Consider the following 18,087-nt stretch of genomic DNA (forward strand, 5'->3'; position numbering starts at 1 on the left):
GCTGTTACATCATAGGATCTGTAAGTAAATTTACCCTCAAGGTGACCTTGGTAAAAAGATTAATTTATTAAGGACAATCATTTGATTCGCTATAAATCAAAGTGGTTTAGTTGAAGAAAAAAAAAAAGGTGCCGTATATTGACGTTCCTTAGTTTTGCTTATGTCTAAATAAATTAACATACTATATACTACTTGTTATGTCCTGTCTACCCATTCTACAGCGCTACGGAATTTGATGGCGCTATATAAAACAATAAATAATAATAATAAATAACAATAATTAACATAATATAAGATAACTAATTGAAGACTACAAAAAGTTATAGAAGCTTCCATTATAGAAGCTCCAGGGCGCTTGATCAAAGTGATCATTTTAAATGGTTAGCAAATTGTAGTACTAGGTGATGATCATTAAAAGCATAGTAGGTAGATTAGCAGGAAGCAGGTATCAAAAAAGAAAAAAAAATGTATATGGCAACAGAATAAGCAATACAAGACAATTCCATTTTACTGACCTAACTTTAAGAGCCATCCTTCTCGGTCAGGGTTGAAAAAAGTGTGCGTCAAATCATTTCCATCATCCTCTGGGATCTTAAAAGGCTCGTTTTTAATGCTTTCGTATAGATTCTGTAAAAAAGTAAAAAAAATAAAAAAAATAAAAAAGGAAATATTTAATAAAAATAAACAAAGTTAAAAAGGCAACACCAGCATGTTTAGTAAAAGAATGAAATGCCCTAAGGCTGCCCAATCCTCCCGCAACTCACTTTGTGTCCCTTTTATTCAAATTGTGATGACGATCTTCCATAATAACTCCATCATGGCTCTAAATCGCTTGAACAAAGTGATCATGTAAAATAATTAATAAATCTGAACATTTGGTCTCTTGGGAAAATAGCTTTAAGTAGTCCCAGGGATAAATGAGTTGCAGAAACGAAACCCAGATGCTTTCCCCATGGGCGGAGGCCCATATGGTCTTCCTTTCACATGGACACGGTATGCACATTGCACTTTTTTCAATATGTATTTTTTAACACACTTCGAAATGGTTGAAAGTGCCACAGTGGAGTCAGGTCCCTGCTGCAGAAGATGGGCTGGCCTTTTGGCCACCAGCTTCCTTTATAGACTTCAGCGGCTCCCGTCTTTCAAGGGGGACCAAGAGGATCCCTCTAGCTTTGGCTATGGAAGGAAGCATGGGGTCACATACTACTATGGGGGAAGAGCAGTTCCCGAAGTGTAACACTGCCTTTGCACTGTGGCCTTGGGACACACATCTTCACACAAAGAATGAAACCACAACTCCTCAGGTTTCAAGGGAAAAGGGTAGTCTCTCCTGAATAGAGGGTTGAATAACTCAAGGGTTGAATGGTATAGCCAGCCTGCCATGGGATTTGTGCACATTGCATGTGATGGAGAACATTCTTTGTGAGAGAACCTTGGATGCATATTTGTCGAGAAGACTTCCTTTACTCCAAGAATTGAGAGCTGGTTTTTGTAGAGACCAAATGTCTTCTACCTTAAGGAACTATAGATTGGCCTCTCAGTGATTGTTATGTCCAGGTGCTTGTTGGAGACAGTCTTTAAATCAATCACTCAAGTGCCTCAGTGAGAAAATACAGTTGGTCGGTTTACTCAGAAATGTATTTCATTTAGTCCTGTTAATGTCTTGCACGATACACTGGTGCATGACCATTTCAAGACTGTGGAGGCCTCCGCTCCAGATGTTACATTTTTGATTACAGGACTAAGCACAAACCAGCAAGGACTAAATTTGTAAAGCAAGTTTAAAAAAAAAAAAATAAAAAAAATACAATGGAGATTTCAAATTTAAACTAAAACCACATGGTATTCCCTCAAGAAACTTTTATTTAAGGGTCTTGCTGCTTTGAAAAAAATGAACGTCACCAGAATGGAACTCTCGTTACAGGCTAATGATCTCCGCCTGTAATATAAAGAGTGGGGAATGTCATGGGGAATAAGAAAGCGAGGGGTATTTATTTCCACAGCCCATTAGGAAGCCTTACTGCTGCATTCCAATGACATTATTTCAATAACACCAGACAGTGAAGGAAACTGGGTTTGGAGTCTACAACCTGCAAATTTAATTTTTCAGGACTAGGACTCGGAATGAGCTACAGCTGGATCGCTCGCAGAGTTATGTAACTAAACCCCACTCCAATTCGCTGGCGGCCATTTGTTATTTAGGCAATGTAAAAGCTGAACCGCTGGATCAGGTGCATACACGCCAACCGTGGCCATACTGTCTGATCATATGGATTGAATTTACGCACCATGTATTATATTACACCATCATATCAGAATTTACACAAAGCACTGTCAAGATACAAACTGCAGGAAGCATAGATCTGATAAAGCATACTGCGAGAAGTGCTGGGAAAAGGTAAATTTGCTTACTTATTGCTCAATCTATTTAAATAATCACAGTGCAAGCCTCGCTTATATTATTTTATTAAATAAGGAATTTTTTTTTTTTTTTTTTAAAGAATGTTAAAGAAGTAGTTCAAATGGCTGCTCCGATGGCATATACAACCCCCCATTCATACGTATATAATATGGAAGAAAACTAAGCTAGACTCTGATTGTGGAAGTCCAGAGGCAAACACTCCTTCTAAAAATGAAACAAAAAACGCCGAGGCTTTTTAATGCCAGTCGCCTGATTTGCAGGGAAATGCCTTAAAGGCTCATGTTATTAAAAACAAATGTATTTTTCTGTAAACACAATTATTTTAAGGAACAGAAAAACAAAATTATGGCATGATTATTATATATATATATATATATATATATATATATATATATATATATATATATATATATTTGTATTTTGCAGTTTTTGGCAAATCCTGTATAAATATATCATTCAGTAACTCGGGTTTCTAAAACGGGTAATTATGAGCTTTCCTGTTTGCGCTCAGAATTGAGCTTATTGCCAGTTCTTTCACTCTTCCGTATCTTTCCCCTAAAATCTGAGAAGACGTAGACAGCCCAAAGCAGACGTGTAGCTTTTATTTAATCTGCTGGAATATCCAGCTGTGTTTTGGAACTACAGGATGGCCGACATGTGACAGGATATCCAGCATCCTTGTCAACAAGACACAAGCCAGAGCTCTGTCTCACCAACAAGTACATCGTAAGCATGCAAACCTCATGTATGTATCTGGAAAGCTGCACTGGGACAGCAACGTCTGTCTATAACCCAGTATTACTTCACCAAAACAATATCTTCCCATACTGGCAAGTTATTATGTCATTTTCTGTATAACCAGGTTGATTAAATACTTTAATTATAATACAAAATAAGATTGCGTCATTGAAAATGGAACTTACCCTTAATAACTCCTCGGGAAGATCCCCACCTTCGTTAATGCCACGATTCATAGATATAAACCGCTCGACTGACGGCTTATCTCTTACATTCGGGTTATGCAAACTTGTGTTAAGCATAATGATGGCAAAGGACAGGACGTAACAGGTATCTGGAGCGGTGGAAAAAAAAATATTAGCCAACTTAGTCATTGATTCTATATCATAATAATCTCATCATGTAGGGTTACAAATTTTACCTACACATGTTGTGCTTTGTGGAGGATATCAGCATATACTAACCTGTAGATTGAAAAACGCCGGGGTTACAGAGACAATAGCGCGACGCGAAGGCCTCCATCATTCTGTCGATTTTCTGTGCTTCACCAGGCAGTCGGAAACTCCACAGAAACTGTCTGCAAGGACGTGGTTACCAAAGTCAGTACGGCGGTCAAAGAGTTAATGACAGAAAGCTCTTCCTGACAAGCATTAATTATGGATTTTTGAGAATACTTAAAGTCAGTAATGGATGCTACGCTAGGTTATAGTAAAAATGACCTTTAAAGAGTTTGGAAACCTACAGCTCTACAGCTAACAATAATAATCAGTGGCAAGCTAAGTAACTAATTACTGTGCAAGCAAACATTACCCATGGTTCGTGTTCTGAGATTAAGTGAGGCATTAACGTTTTTCACGAATATATATATACACACACACACACACACACACACACACACACATATATATATTTAGCAGAACACACAAAAAAGCCAATCAAAATCCACGTTTCATTTGAAATATCAAATTACTTTTTTTGTGTATTTCTCTACTACTCCAAATGATCTGCTTCCTCGAACACAGGAGCCTCAAACAATACAAGGACATAGTCCGAAAGGTATCGCAGACCCATTTTAACCGCTCTTGGTGTGGCATTTCTATTTTTACAAAGCCAAATATTAGCAGCATTACTGAGCCTTTAAATTAGCCGCTGGTGATTGGCAGTCAGCTTGTGCTGTGAACATCACAGAAGAGGACCTGGAGATCAGCTGCTATGTCCTAAAATTCTTCCCACGGGACCACAGAACTCTGTTATCGGAGTTAAATAACCAAGGTCTCTCAACTATGTCCCACGATTAGCATTGCTTCAAACAAGTAACGCCAAGGGCAAAATGTACCCCAAATATTTAACCACATAAAGGTAGTGAGAAGAACCTCTTGGTCAAGAAGAGGAACACAAGAACAGATGCCCCACAAGCAGAGAACAGATATGATTTCCCAAAGTGTTGTACTTACCTTAAAGCTTGGACAAGATTTAAATCTGCAAACTCATGGAGTTCAACAAACGCTTGAAGGACAAGGATGTTAAAGTCATCCCTAGAAAAAGAAGAAGAAAAAAAGATAAACCCAACCACCAGAATCAGCCAGCGCATGAATCTACTACTAAATTCACTGAAACCACGTATCAATTGCATGCTTTGTTTCTCCCCTAGAATGTTAAGGATATATTTGGTGTAAAAGGGGAAAAGACATCTGCAGTGAAGTGCGGAAACTGCTATAGCATTTAATTTCCTATTTGGAGACCTCTACTTTCTCCTTTCCTCATTCTCACAAAAGTAGCAAGCCATTTCTACCAACAAGGAGCAGTAATGATAGAGGTTAAAAATTGCTGCTCCTATGATATGATAGATGGTATTCATACTGTTGCTAAGATATCAAAGCAGTAATCAGCCTAAGTCATACGATTTTTAATAATTGTGGCAATACACAATAACTACACAAAAACTATTTGACCCAAATTCCACAAGAAGTGTAACCGATTGTTGGAACCGGTCACGAAAGGCACTAATTAAAGGTGCTGCTCCACCTATTCTGCAGATGGTAACACTTTAAGGCTAACATTTAGTTGGCAAACATTGTTCCCAGTACTGCTGACTGTCCAGACAGGAATAATTCTTTAACCTTGTTACATTTTATCTCAATAGCACATGTTCGATGGGCATAACTGTCATGTGACACAAAGCAGACCTTGATAAAGGGGTTTATTCAGTAAAGGGGCACTTTGCTTTTAACTCTCTCACTTTACTTTACTAAAAGGCCAATACTGGCAAGTTTCTCCAGCAAGAAAGGCTAAGGTGGTCCTGTAATAAGTTATAATTAAAAGGGGTAAGACTGAAGAAATCTTGCCGATTTAACTATACATTATACAGGGCCGGCCAAGCTTTTCCTGCATCAGAGGCTCACTGGGGTTGGGCCTAAAACACAAATCAAGTCTACCATTTGGGAATAAACCCCGAAGTGCTGCAATAGAAAATAAAATACATTTTCTTAAAGTTTTTTCCTGTGTTTTGTGTAACTAAATCTTTGGAGGAAATAATAAAATGTTCTACGAAGGTGCATTTGCTTAATATGTTTGAGAGCTCAGTTAATGCCCTATCTACGAGGAACAGGTTCACCTGCGCCTTAAAATATCAGGCTTATTTAAAAATTATCATGTATTTAAAATCTGCCTTGAAGGACCCCCACAAGTACTCCTTTGGTCTTCCAACCCAAGGTCGCCGGAGAGTCCAAATGACTTCAACGCAAAGGGTGTCAATCTGGAGATGTTTACAGCACACGTTGGACTGTCCCCAACAACAACATTCAACAATCAACGTGCCCTTGTACTGCGCTTACACTTTAGCACATTCCTGGCACCGGATAAAAGGAGTATTACATTCCTCACGGGGGGTAAAGTCAGTATAACACATCAAAACTTATTGAACATGTTCCCCACTAGGGGGTCTTCTCCATGTACGTTTCTCAGTTACAAAAGTTAAACCATATTTAAGTTACAACACAAATACACCAGGTTACCGGCAAATGTCTGTTACAGGGAACCGATGTGGTAATAGCAATGTGCTTTCCCTAATTTCCCTCTCCACCCCACGCAACAATGGAGGACATTGACTCGTCTCCGAGGCTAAAATGTCACCGTTCACAATTATTTTACGAGTGACGCATTCAACTGCCCTCCGAGCCCACGGGGTTACTAATTTGCTCTAAACGTCTCAATCGGTTTCAAAGGGCAAAACATTATGGAAGCGGTCAACTGGACTGGTAGTGTACTAGGCACATGACTCACCGAGTGTTATGAATAATAAGTAATCCTGGTGCAAATTAGCAAATGGGGTGAAGTTACCATAGCAACCTACAGAATGTTCCTTAACAAAATCAGTTTCGTTTGTGGCAGACAAATGTTTGCATTAGAATCAGGAGATGACGGCCGATACGGCCTTAACTGTCATTTCTTTACAATGCAGCTGTAGCATTTTTAATACTTTGCTTGTTTTGTTCATACAAACCTGATCCTGACCCCCTTTGGATTTAGAAGGTCTGAAGCCACTACACCCTTTAGAAAGAATGCAGCAGGCCTCTATGTCTGAAAATTAAACCTCTCCACTGGTTTCCTGCCAATGTTACTGGTCTAGTCTAAAGCGCAGGAATGTGTGCTATTTAAAAACACAAAGGGCGCTGGGTTCGCTTTCTAGCTGTTATGCCCGTAATCTCTGTCCCCGGCCAATCCCATTATTATACCTCTGGCATTTAAACCCCCTCAATTACACCGATCATCAAACTCTTTCCTGAACTGAAAACATTTTATTACCATTTCCAAAAATATAAATGCAAGGTCTCAGATCACAGGGGTTGCGTCACTATCCAGGGGGGCTTTGAATACCCTAGGGGCTGGTGTCTAGCGGGGTCACGTGACCCTACACTACTAGAATAACGTACATCACAAGGCATTAAATGACTCCAGACAGGATGTCTGAAGATGGCATAGAAGTGAAATCAACACAGTAACTAAAGCTGCATCTCCCAAGGAGGATAGCGTGACATGAATGTGAGCCACTGAAGCGCTCAGATCTGCCCCCAATATCAAAGCCAAAAGTAACCTGTGTACAGAATAAGAATTCAGAGGTAAAATGAGCCAGGCGCACGATATGAGTACGCTGATCATGGGGAGCAAATGAGTGGCCGTGGTGTATGTGGCCGACATTCTCATTTTGCTGAACAACCGTGCACTACTTTGGTTGAGAACAGTATTCATATTTGAGTATATGTTAGTGCGGCTGGGAATGATCAGAGTGGTTAAGGATGGTCACCGAGTGCATCAGTGGGCCAAAGTACAACCTGTATGGTAAAGATCGGTCAGTGCGCGGCTGATATTGCGTCAGTGTGAAAAGTGGCTAGGAGTGTGCGTCAGTGTGCCTGGCAGACACACCAAGAAAAAATAAGTGAACCTTTAGGAATCATTTATGTATAAATTTGTTTTATAACATTATGTTTATTATCTATTATGTTCTTCAAACATTCACAGTGTGAGTTGAAAAAAATGTGAACCCAATGCTAATCACTTCAACAAAAGCTAATAGGAGTCAGGGGTTAGCAAACCTGGAGTTCTGTCACTGAAACAGGATTGGAGGTGTGTTTTAGGGCTAAAAAACAAAAAGGACGCAAACATTTTGAGTTTGCTATTCTCAAGCATGTGCTGATGTGAACCATGCCTCACAAAAAAGAAAACTCAGACCTACGATCAAGAATTGCTGATTTGCATAAAGGTTACAAATTCATCTCAAAGAGTTTACAAATTCATCAGTCCACAGCTAGACAGACTGTTTATAAATAGAGACAATTTAGTACCATGGCTACACTCCCTAGAAGTGAGAGCCCAGCCAAGTTGACTCAAAGGGCAAAACACAGAATGTGCAAGGTAAAAAAGGTACCCTAGAGGCTTGAAGGAATAATTGGAACTGGTTAAAATCTTTGCTCACAAGTCACAAGTGTAGACAAACTTTAGTTGGAGAGCAGGGGCTTCCTCTGCGGTGTCCTGCCATGGAGGACTGTTCAACGCATACGGCAGTATGCATTGAACAGTCCTCCATGGCAGGACACCGCGGAGGAAGCCCCTGCTTTCCAACTTAATATTGCTGTTCACAAGTACAGACAAGCTTCAGCTGACTTACACCAGCTACTAATTAATACTTAAACATTATTCCATGGAGATTTTTAAACTACAAAAACTAAATATGAAAGATCCTGACTAAATAAAAAATGGGCACAGTGATCTATGGGACAATAAGACTAATAGACATGTTCCACATAGTAATCTAATCTGTACCATAAAACACAGGCCTGTGGGACTGTATGTTTTTTCCATGGCACCAGGGAGAACACACACACTTTATTTAAATCAAGTGAGGTTCAGAGTTTAGTATTTTTCTCAATTAATGTTCGCTTTTCGTGTTTGGATAGCATCCCACCCTTGAAAGGTTTTGCAGAACACTGTTAAAAACACAAAATCAGACTTCAAAAGAAAAGTATTCCTACCAGAAATGCACACAAACAGAGCCTAGTCAAATAAAACTAATCCTTGTGCTTTAATGAGCACCACAAATAGATCTGAGACAACACAAGGAACATTCCCCTTACATAAGGAGACATAAAGGACGAAGAAGAATGTATATTATTGTGAAACATATTGCCCAACAGAACACGTAATACAAAACAAATGCGGGCAACTGAATAATAGTAAGTCAAGGACACGCATGCTAAATAAAGGGTCATCCCAAGACATCATCAGTGGGACAGCGCCCAACCTCGCTGCATTTCTTTCAATAAAACAGGAGGTGTTTCTTTCAAACAGCACCCTTTGACTTTATTAGCGGCTGCTGCTCGTTTCATGGCAGGCACCAGCTAGGGGTAATCCAGTGACTGGAGGAGCTAATTAATGCCCCTTGGTGGCAGGGCTTAAGACTGCAACCTGCAGGCACCTGCTTGTGCCACAGTAGTCTGCTATACAAGTAAACTTGTTATGAGCGGAAATGACAAGAGGTTACCCATTTGGGAAGAGGGTGGATGTGGAGCCAATTTTACAAGCAGGGACTCCGTGGACTCTTTATTCAGTAAAGATGGTAGCAGGCAGAGTATAGGGTCAATGATAACTTAATACCCACATACCAAAGCTGTTAGGCTGAACGTTCTCTACAGCTTTGAAGTAATATATTTCCACGGGTAGGTGACCTCATTTTCATTTGTTGTAGACATATTAGTCATTACATGAAACAGATATGTTTCAGTAAGGAGATAGCATGTTGGTATGAAGAAAGAGGTTACCTTTCACCCAGGTAATCGCCAATCACAGTTTTATTTAGTCCTTCTCCTTTGTAGAGGAACTGTGCAATGTCCTCTGGAGTGTTCTGAAGTAAGTCATTCTCAATGAGAAACTGGATACCCTGTTAAATGGAACACAGAAACAGCAATGCTCACTTGAGAACCCAGCAAAATCATTTGCACCAATAGAGCCAAGAAATAGTGTACGTCAATGGTCAAAAGGGCCATTCAACCAGAACATTATTATTATTATTATTAGATTATCTTCAATACCACGTAGGACAGTGTTACACAAGACCTTTCCTGGATGCTACAAGGACGGTGAAGAATATGGCAGAAGCTGGCGTGGTTACTAAAGTGATTTGCAGAAAGTTTAAGCTATTAATAAAAGTATTTCTTGCTTTAAAAAAATGTGTTCAATGAGTTGAGACAGCAAGAAGTAAAGAAGCTGAAAAAACTCGTAATAAGGGAAAGCACAAACTATGCAACACATCTCCCCAATAATGCCCACGTTACTTATGAGGACAAAACCCTTCTTCAAAGGGAGTCAGCAGGTGAGCAGCCAGCACATGAATAAGCTCAAGGTGTTTCCAGCTGTGCCAGGCTGTCAGACGGTCCATGCACTCACCCAGCCCTCTAATCTCTGCAACCATAAGACCCGACAGGCAAGAATTAAGAGGCAGATGGATCTCATCCTCAGCAGGAGATGCTGGGTGGCAGTGGCTGCTCTGGAGTCTACATTCTGCACAGACCTTAAAAGCGCGTCGGTAGCGAGTAGTAGGTGGCCTGCGTCCACAGAACCGGTCAGGGTAAGAACACTTTGTGATCTGTAGTCTTTTTTCTCACCTTTTTGGGGTCCATGTTGAATTTTTTTCTTCCCATGGCAATTTGCTTATTTCTCTGGGTAGTTTTACTGTTTTAGAAAAAAAAAAAAAAGTTAAACGTTATAAAAGAAAATACTCAAACAAATCTCACAAATTGCATGATCACATAATGTAGGTAAAAAGTTTTTTTTATTCATCTCACCACAGGAGCAATTATGCACTATACAGGGGCCAACGCCAGAGGGTTTCTCCTCCATCAAAGGCCAAGTTGATCCACAAAAACGCATGGATGATACTATGACGCATACGTGACATATAGTGGATAAATCCCGATGAGTAAAATACTATTTTTAAACATTACATCAATCAGACAAAAAACGTATTGGCCGAGAGTTAATGGAAAGGTTGAATAGATGGGAAAAAAAGAGAAAAGTGTAAAAGGACCAAGTTTCCCCAATTATTTTCTTGCTCTGCTGCACGTGTACAGGGTTTGGGATATCTCCCTGCCTCTTCTGCATACAAGTTGGAGAAGCTATGGTTATTTTTTCCAAAAACAATATAAAAGAAGCCGCAGTCCTTGTCACCTCTGGAGAGCGGATTTGCGTAGGTGCCTGGCTAGACACAAACAGCCCTGGGTGGAGAGCGGGAGGCACGCGTGTCCGGCCAAACACAGATAAATAAATGAATAATAAGTATCAGCGCTAATAAAATAAACATACTACAAACTACACAGCGGCCTCGGCCTCCCCGGGGAAGCAGGCCTTTACCCGGAGACTCCGAGTCAAACCCAGATATTGGCGTTGGCCTGTAAAGAGCCAGCATTACCTAATTAATGCGCTGCCCTAAAGATCTCGGTCTTCTTCAGCAACAGAGCAGATATAAGAATAATCATGCAGATCCCGAAAACAGCAAAGTAAGATACCTTTCCCCATAGCACACACAGGGGGGGTTAATACATTGCTTATTTAGATTTGTGACTACCGTTCACAGGCGTATTTAGAGTATACCACCATAACATGTAGAAAGTGACAGATCCATTTAAACAACCGAAGAGGCCTAGCGAGTTAATGATGGCATCACCAAGCACCTAAACGTGCAATTAAGCAGAAATAAAAACAGGCCTGATAACCAGAGTCTCCATTAAGCGTTTCATGCCCGGTAATTACATGCAATTCTGCTTCATTCACATTAACAGAGAAGATACTTTTTATTATTATTTTAATTTTCTTCTCTGATGGGAGAAAGAAAAAAAAGTGTTCCAGCTTTTAAGCAAACATCTGTTAAAATAGCCTTAACTACATGATCTCAGAAGCAGATGCCCCGTATCCACGTCACCGAATGTTCCACTTACTGTGCCAAAGTGAACCATTTTATTTTAAACTTAACTAAAAAGATTCCCTTTACAAGATTCTGATTTTTAGTAGGTTAAGCAAATAAACAAAGACTAATCTGTCAATTTACTGCTTTTTTAAAAAAAATCATATAAAAACACAAACTTTTAGGAAGAATTCCCTTTCCATGACGGCAAAAATAATGCCTACCTTTATATATCATTAGGTCATACATGACCATTTAGCGCTACTAAAAACTGAACGAGGCAACATTTTAGGAGATTAAAGAGTTATTTCTGGAGAGGATTTGAGCATTACTATTAGGATTTATTGTCTTATATAGCGCCATCATATTCTGTAGCGCTGTACAATGGGTAGACAGGACATAAGTAGTATACAACATAACAATTAGACTGCTCAAATCACACATTACTAGGAATTAGGTAGGGTATAAGACGCAGAAATAGAACGTAGGCAGGTGCTTGTAGCGGAAGGGGTTAATACAGGTATAGATCTTCTCTGGCTATCGCGCTATTCATACGCTAATACCGAAATATTCAACAGTAGCATCAGTATAGGATTCAAACACCAACCCTGTGTATAAACAAGCCAGATGAGTGTCAGGTTAAGGAGACTTTGTGGCTGGAACATACAATGCTGCAGGACCTGTAAACTGTGGCACCCCAAAAAGGAAGAACCACCAATGTCTGGCTGAGAGTGCTAGAGATTGTAGTCCAGCTAGAACAGGAAGGCCGCTGATACCCTGCGTGAGCCAAGTAATTATCCTTTGGGTTTTCTTTGTACCCCGTAGCAGAGGGTGAATGTTTGCCCATAGAACGTTGCACTCACAAGCAAGGAAACAACAAAAAAAAACGTACCTTTCTTCTACCGATGTCAAGTTATCGATTTCTGTCATCACCTCCGCAATTTCAAATTTCAGCCTCTGAAAAACAAATAATAAAAAAAGTTACCGGCATCCGAGTGAAAGCGATCACCGAGGAGAACTGCAGAGGCTTGAAACTGACGGAATGATTGCACGTACAAACGTTTCCCGGGATTAGCCAGGCTTAACCATCACAGAGGCAGCGAGACACACTTTAAAGAGTTTATATAAACCACCGATCAAACAGGAGCAATATAGAAAACTTCAAAAGCGGCAGACTTAACAACGTACTTGTGCGTGTGGGAGAAGAATTAGCAACTCGAACAAACTGCTGTGTGGTTTATAACAAAAGATTTTACTTTTCAGGGTAGTTGGGGAAAGTTATGATGATGATGATGATGATGATGATGATGATCGCGGCAAGTGGCGAGCCACGAAAAGTAGTAAAATGAAGTAGAGACAAGACCCAGGTGGGAACAGAAAGATACGCTCACAGACTTTGTACCGGGGTTTTTAAAGATCCTCCTTGGAGAGATGAACAGATAACAGCGAGATCTGACATGAGTCATTGTAAATCGGACCCCTGATTTCCCAGGAACTCCACACCCAAGCGGCTTTCTGATTCATTCGCTCGGCCATGCGGAGGCTTTTCAGAGGTCACACCGCGGAGTCATCCTGGCACAGCGCGTGATCCATGCCTCTTTACCCCCACACAGAAACACTGCTGCTATAAATGAGGCACTTGCCGCTTTGTTGTAATTAACGGGGAAATCGTGCCCAATTTGTTTCTTTTCAGGGGCACTGAAGTAAACAATGTTTCACTGCGGAACGGGGCAGCTGCCCCCGGACATTAGCCTGTGTGCGCGCATGCCCAGGGAGCACAGACCCTCACCTCTGACATCAGCAAGAATGTCTTCAATGTATAGGGTTTCTGAACCACTATGCTGTTGTACAGGGGCATCAATATTTTATTTAAAAATTGAAAGTAAAAAAAAATATTTCTGCCGTTTTCCGGAAGATTTGCTTTCTGCAATTTTTTTCTAGATTCTGACATTTCACAGAGACGCTCTATAATTTAGAAGCTTTATAAATATATATACTGCAGGAAAAACAGGCAGACTAGATGGGCCAAATGGTTCTTATTTGAGAAACATTTTTATGTTTCTACGCTTATATTTGTAACCACAAGTTGTATAAGCGGTAAGTGGCAGACGGATTATTTTGTGGATGTTACTCTGAAAAATAAAAACTTAAAGGGACACTCCAGCCATCATATGCACTTTAATATATACGATATCTGAGCGGCCCCCCTTTCAAATACATCGGAGCCTTTAGAATCCCCCAATGCATTTGTCTCTTTCCCAGCCTTCTAGTAACTTGGCCTGCGGGTGCTGCCTGCACTCACCTCTAGCAGCTCTGCAAGGGTTCCGGATGGTCTAAAAAGACCTTCCATCCACAAAAAGTATTCCCTTTGATTTCAATGGGAGTACTTTCCTGCCATCAGAGGTACAAAAACTGCACCACAAAGGGGCTTCCAAGAGGTAAACATTTTGTTTGGGTTGAAGAATGCATGTACGGTACTTTAATATGCGTTCTTCATTGGTGAGGCTGAATTGGACACCTCCACGAAAAGCCAACAAGACAAAGCTAAAGACACCAGTCCCATGAAGATGACCCGGCAAGGCTGGGCAGACCTAGCATATTAGGCTGGTGCAGAGGGTGCGTTGTGAGCCCGTCATGCAAAATACAAGGATTTGGGTAGGCGACAATGGAAAAACATGTAGGCACAATTATCTTTACCTTGGCTGAAATTAAGATTTTTTCACGAACTAATATTTCAAAGCAGAAGAGTCAACAGAGGCACAATATCAAATAAAACGAAGAATAAAACAAAAGAGAATTTTATACAATTCACCTTTTCTCGCATTTATTATCAAGGACGTTAGCGACGCTTTACTAAAAGCTTAACCGGTCCAACAACAATCCCAAAGCGGTTATCATTCTTCATCAAAGGGGGGGGGGGGTTCAAATCATGCCTCTTATAAACATGTAATAGGCTTTTTTTAACCCATTGAGCACCCTATGAATGTGCAACGCTTTCCACTGTATTAAACACTCCGCTGACGCTCAGAGAGCGATCAACCCAGCTTGAAATGGGCAAACCAAGATAGATTCTCCAAATTATACATCATATACCTTACCTCGATATCATCTATAAGTTCTTTCTTTCTCCGCCGTATATTCAGCAGTTCCTCACGCTCTTCTGGAGAAAGATCTTCAGGCACTGGAGAGAGAGAGAACATAAATGTCATAATACACCAGAAAGAGGAACAACCAAAAAGAATGACCACTTCCTTCACACGTAAAACCAAGAAGCTTCACTCCAGAAATAATCATGCTACAAATCAACAAATCGAGACCCGATTGGGTTCCGTAGCTCTCTCTAAGGTGCTGTTGGTCATAGTCTTTTGAATGTTTCCCTTATAATTAAATGCTGCACTAGAAACATAACTTCTGTTACTACCCAATGCCCAAAAATAATTCACACAGATGATTCTTTAATGAACATTTTGCCTCATTCATTCAATCATTGGGAAGGCTTAATTATCGCGTGGCACAAAAGCCGTGGAGGTTGTTGACGTACAAAGTAAAAAGGTAATTAAACCTTCCTAAGAAATAATAAAAAAGTATATGGGGAAACAGCTTCTTGATCCAAGGAGAGATCTGACTACCATTCTGGGGCCAAGAAGGAATTTTTTCCACCCTAGTTTGTTGCAAAATTGGAAAAAGAGCCACAAACTGGGGTTTTTCTGCCTTCTTTTGTATCAACAGCAATTAACAGATATGAGAAAGGCTGAACTTGATGGACGCATGTCTTTTTTCAAACCTCAAGCCTGTGTAACTATCTGCTAATGAATGCAAACCTTAAAGATCACCTTTAAAGGGCAAATGTTACCATTGTATAAAATTGCTTAAATTCAGTTCTTTATTCTACCCATAGCTTATGTGATGTGTATGTCGATCCGTTTCGGAGATATTTGGTTTATATTTATATATATATATATATATATATATATATATATATATATATCTTCCTTTGTGGTATTGAGATTTCTCGTGTGAGCTTTAAACCACTTTAGCACAAGTCGAGCTGCAAGGAAGCGCAGGAGGCGATGTGCAGGCTTTAGCGGTAACAGCGGTTGACATCTTCATGGTATATATATTTCTGTATTACTCAGCTGCAGCACGTGTAGCATCAAAACGCAAGGCTAATGCCGACCTCCTGGCCTTTACAGGAATCAGACTGACGTTGTTAATGTAAAGCGAGATGTGACCGTCCGTTCCAAAAACTTTTACATAAAATTCCATGTTTGATAACCAAGGTCTGGCTGCATTATCTTCTAGACCCTCGTTTACCGCTACAGACTTTCAATACGCATACAGATGTGATTAGTATAAAAGATTAATGTTAGTACTTCTTTAATATCCATCTCTTCATTTTATCTAATCGAGGGACTTAGTCATCAACACTGGCCACGGCATCATAAGGTTATCTGAGCGGTGCCGCGGTAGAGCCCTTATTGAGACAAGACTACTCCCAACAGGCAAATTCCAGGTGAGTTTATTATTTAAACACGAAAATGAACTAAATGTTGGGTACAGGAATCAATCTCGTGATGTCTACCATACCTAGGGAAAAGCGGGGCAAAAATATATAAAGATGTGTGTATATAAATATGTTCTCGGATGAATACTGTGTTGTTCAACAGACCGCAGGGCAAAGGAGAAAAAGTAGGTTCTAAACTCGTTCAGATAACTTCAATAGAAGTCAAAGAGATTCGGGTCACATGGTCTCTGGGGTTCGTCCCCAAACACATGAGTTGGCAGGAGAGTTGGGGTCACAACACATTGAATTCCTTATGATTTAACGGTATTATATCCCATTGTTCAACCTGCTGGGTGACTTTAGTTATGCTTAATATACAGGCTGCTAAGCATTGAGGTTGGTCCTTCATAACGTATAGTGAAGCCAGCGAGCTGAAACCTCACCTTGCCTGCCAGTTCCCACATTAGTGAATAATCCCCTCTGCGTAAGCTGACGCACACATTATCTTGCGTATACATTTTCTATTTAATGTGATTTATGTTAGCTATGTAGCGAGCAATGGGTGGTTTAGACAGCTTGTGTGACGAGGCCATTCTGGTCTGGTCCACATCCAGAAAAATACTACACGAGTAAAACTCAGCTGTTCCCCTCACTACTCGCTCCAAAGAGCGAATGGTCATTTCTCAATAAACCCTTTTCACAAGCCATAAACAGGCGGTTTGGGAAAGGGCTTCAAAGAGGACCTCCGACGTACCTCCATGGTGCCCACGAGAAGAGGCCAGGGCATGTTTCAGCGCCTGGTAAACGGGAGTTGGTTAGTTGTTTTTCAGGAATGCGTCCTGGAAATAAAGTTGATATCGGAACGCCTGGCTGGAAGAGCGTGCCAATTATTGTGGTCTGTGAAACATTCATGACACTTTCCTGGGGGCTTTTGTCATTAACCCTTTCAAAACTGTCAAAATAGAGCTCTAGGCCTTCGCCATCCAGCCTCTCCATGGGCGAATTAACAGGCAAGAAAGAAATATTGTGTAATGAAATTAGCCGGACTCAAAGCAGTTCTTCAAGTCACAAGATTGAGTTACTGAGAAAGCACAATTGCCATTTACGTGTCTGCTTTTCCTTCCTTCCTATTACAGGCCCTGCTGGAAATCCACCCACATGTGCTTTTTCAAAGCAGCCTCTCAGTCCCAGAAATCCCCCCTTCTCGTTTCCCACCAGTTGAGACGGTTCTCAGACACAGGGTGGGTTCTGCGCTGGGTCTGGATTAGGTCGTCTGGTGTATGGGAAACAGCTCTGTGATTTAGGTCAGGAGCAGCCCTGAGATCGCCCACCCAGGCATTTAACACCAGACCGGTCTTAACAAATAAAAACCTCCACAGATCAGGTTAGCGGCTTGTAACGTTCTTCTGTAACGCTGTGCAGAGGGGCCGTGCTAATTGGAGTTTTTCTTGTTTATGGAAACCATTAAACCAGACATATCAAACTCAAATCAAAGCAATTTATAGCAAGGACGGACTCCAAAAAGAAACATTCCAGTGTCTGACTCGGAGTCGGGCTACAGTGTCATGTTTTTAGAAAATTTAACAATGATTCAAAAAAAAAAAAAAAAAAAGTATTTCTAAAAAGTGTTCAATTGTTCCACAATGCTTTTAAGTACAACACTATATGAAATAGGAGTATCAAAAACAATGGAACCCAATTAATTGCATCTCAATATCCTTACACTTGGCTAACACTATCCTTGGACGTGGCCCTAGGGAGCGTACATGGTCCAAGGGCGCGCAACTCAAGCCGTCGGGGCTGCAAACCGGCCACATGTTGCGGATAACCCAGCCTGAGCACAGGCTTTGCAATAAAAAATTCATTAAAACACTTGTTTTCATGCGAGGATACACTTCCTACCCTGTTTGTGGCCATCAAAGACTGCAGTTATGTACCCTAGGCAGCCCAATAATGATTGCGGTGGCTCAT

General features: G+C 40.6%; 1 protein-coding gene across 1 annotated transcript in view; it reads right to left on the minus strand.

Annotated features, from left to right (window-relative positions):
- The window catches only part of CYTH3 (cytohesin 3), a 49,855-nt gene that overhangs the window by 12,557 nt on the left and 19,211 nt on the right, over positions 1-18,087 (minus strand). The window contains exons 2-9 of the mRNA XM_053471224.1: positions 14,711-14,793; positions 12,505-12,569; positions 10,318-10,384; positions 9,475-9,593; positions 4,615-4,695; positions 3,625-3,737; positions 3,346-3,494; positions 516-627 (exon numbers count right to left, since the gene is read on the minus strand). Of these exons, the coding sequence (XP_053327199.1) occupies positions 516-627; positions 3,346-3,494; positions 3,625-3,737; positions 4,615-4,695; positions 9,475-9,593; positions 10,318-10,384; positions 12,505-12,569; positions 14,711-14,793 (789 nt within the window). The remainder of the gene's footprint in view (positions 1-515; positions 628-3,345; positions 3,495-3,624; positions 3,738-4,614; positions 4,696-9,474; positions 9,594-10,317; positions 10,385-12,504; positions 12,570-14,710; positions 14,794-18,087) is intronic.

The sequence above is a fragment of the Spea bombifrons genome, chromosome 7 (assembly GCF_027358695.1).
Source record: "Spea bombifrons isolate aSpeBom1 chromosome 7, aSpeBom1.2.pri, whole genome shotgun sequence".
Lineage (NCBI taxonomy): Eukaryota > Metazoa > Chordata > Amphibia > Anura > Pelobatidae > Spea > Spea bombifrons.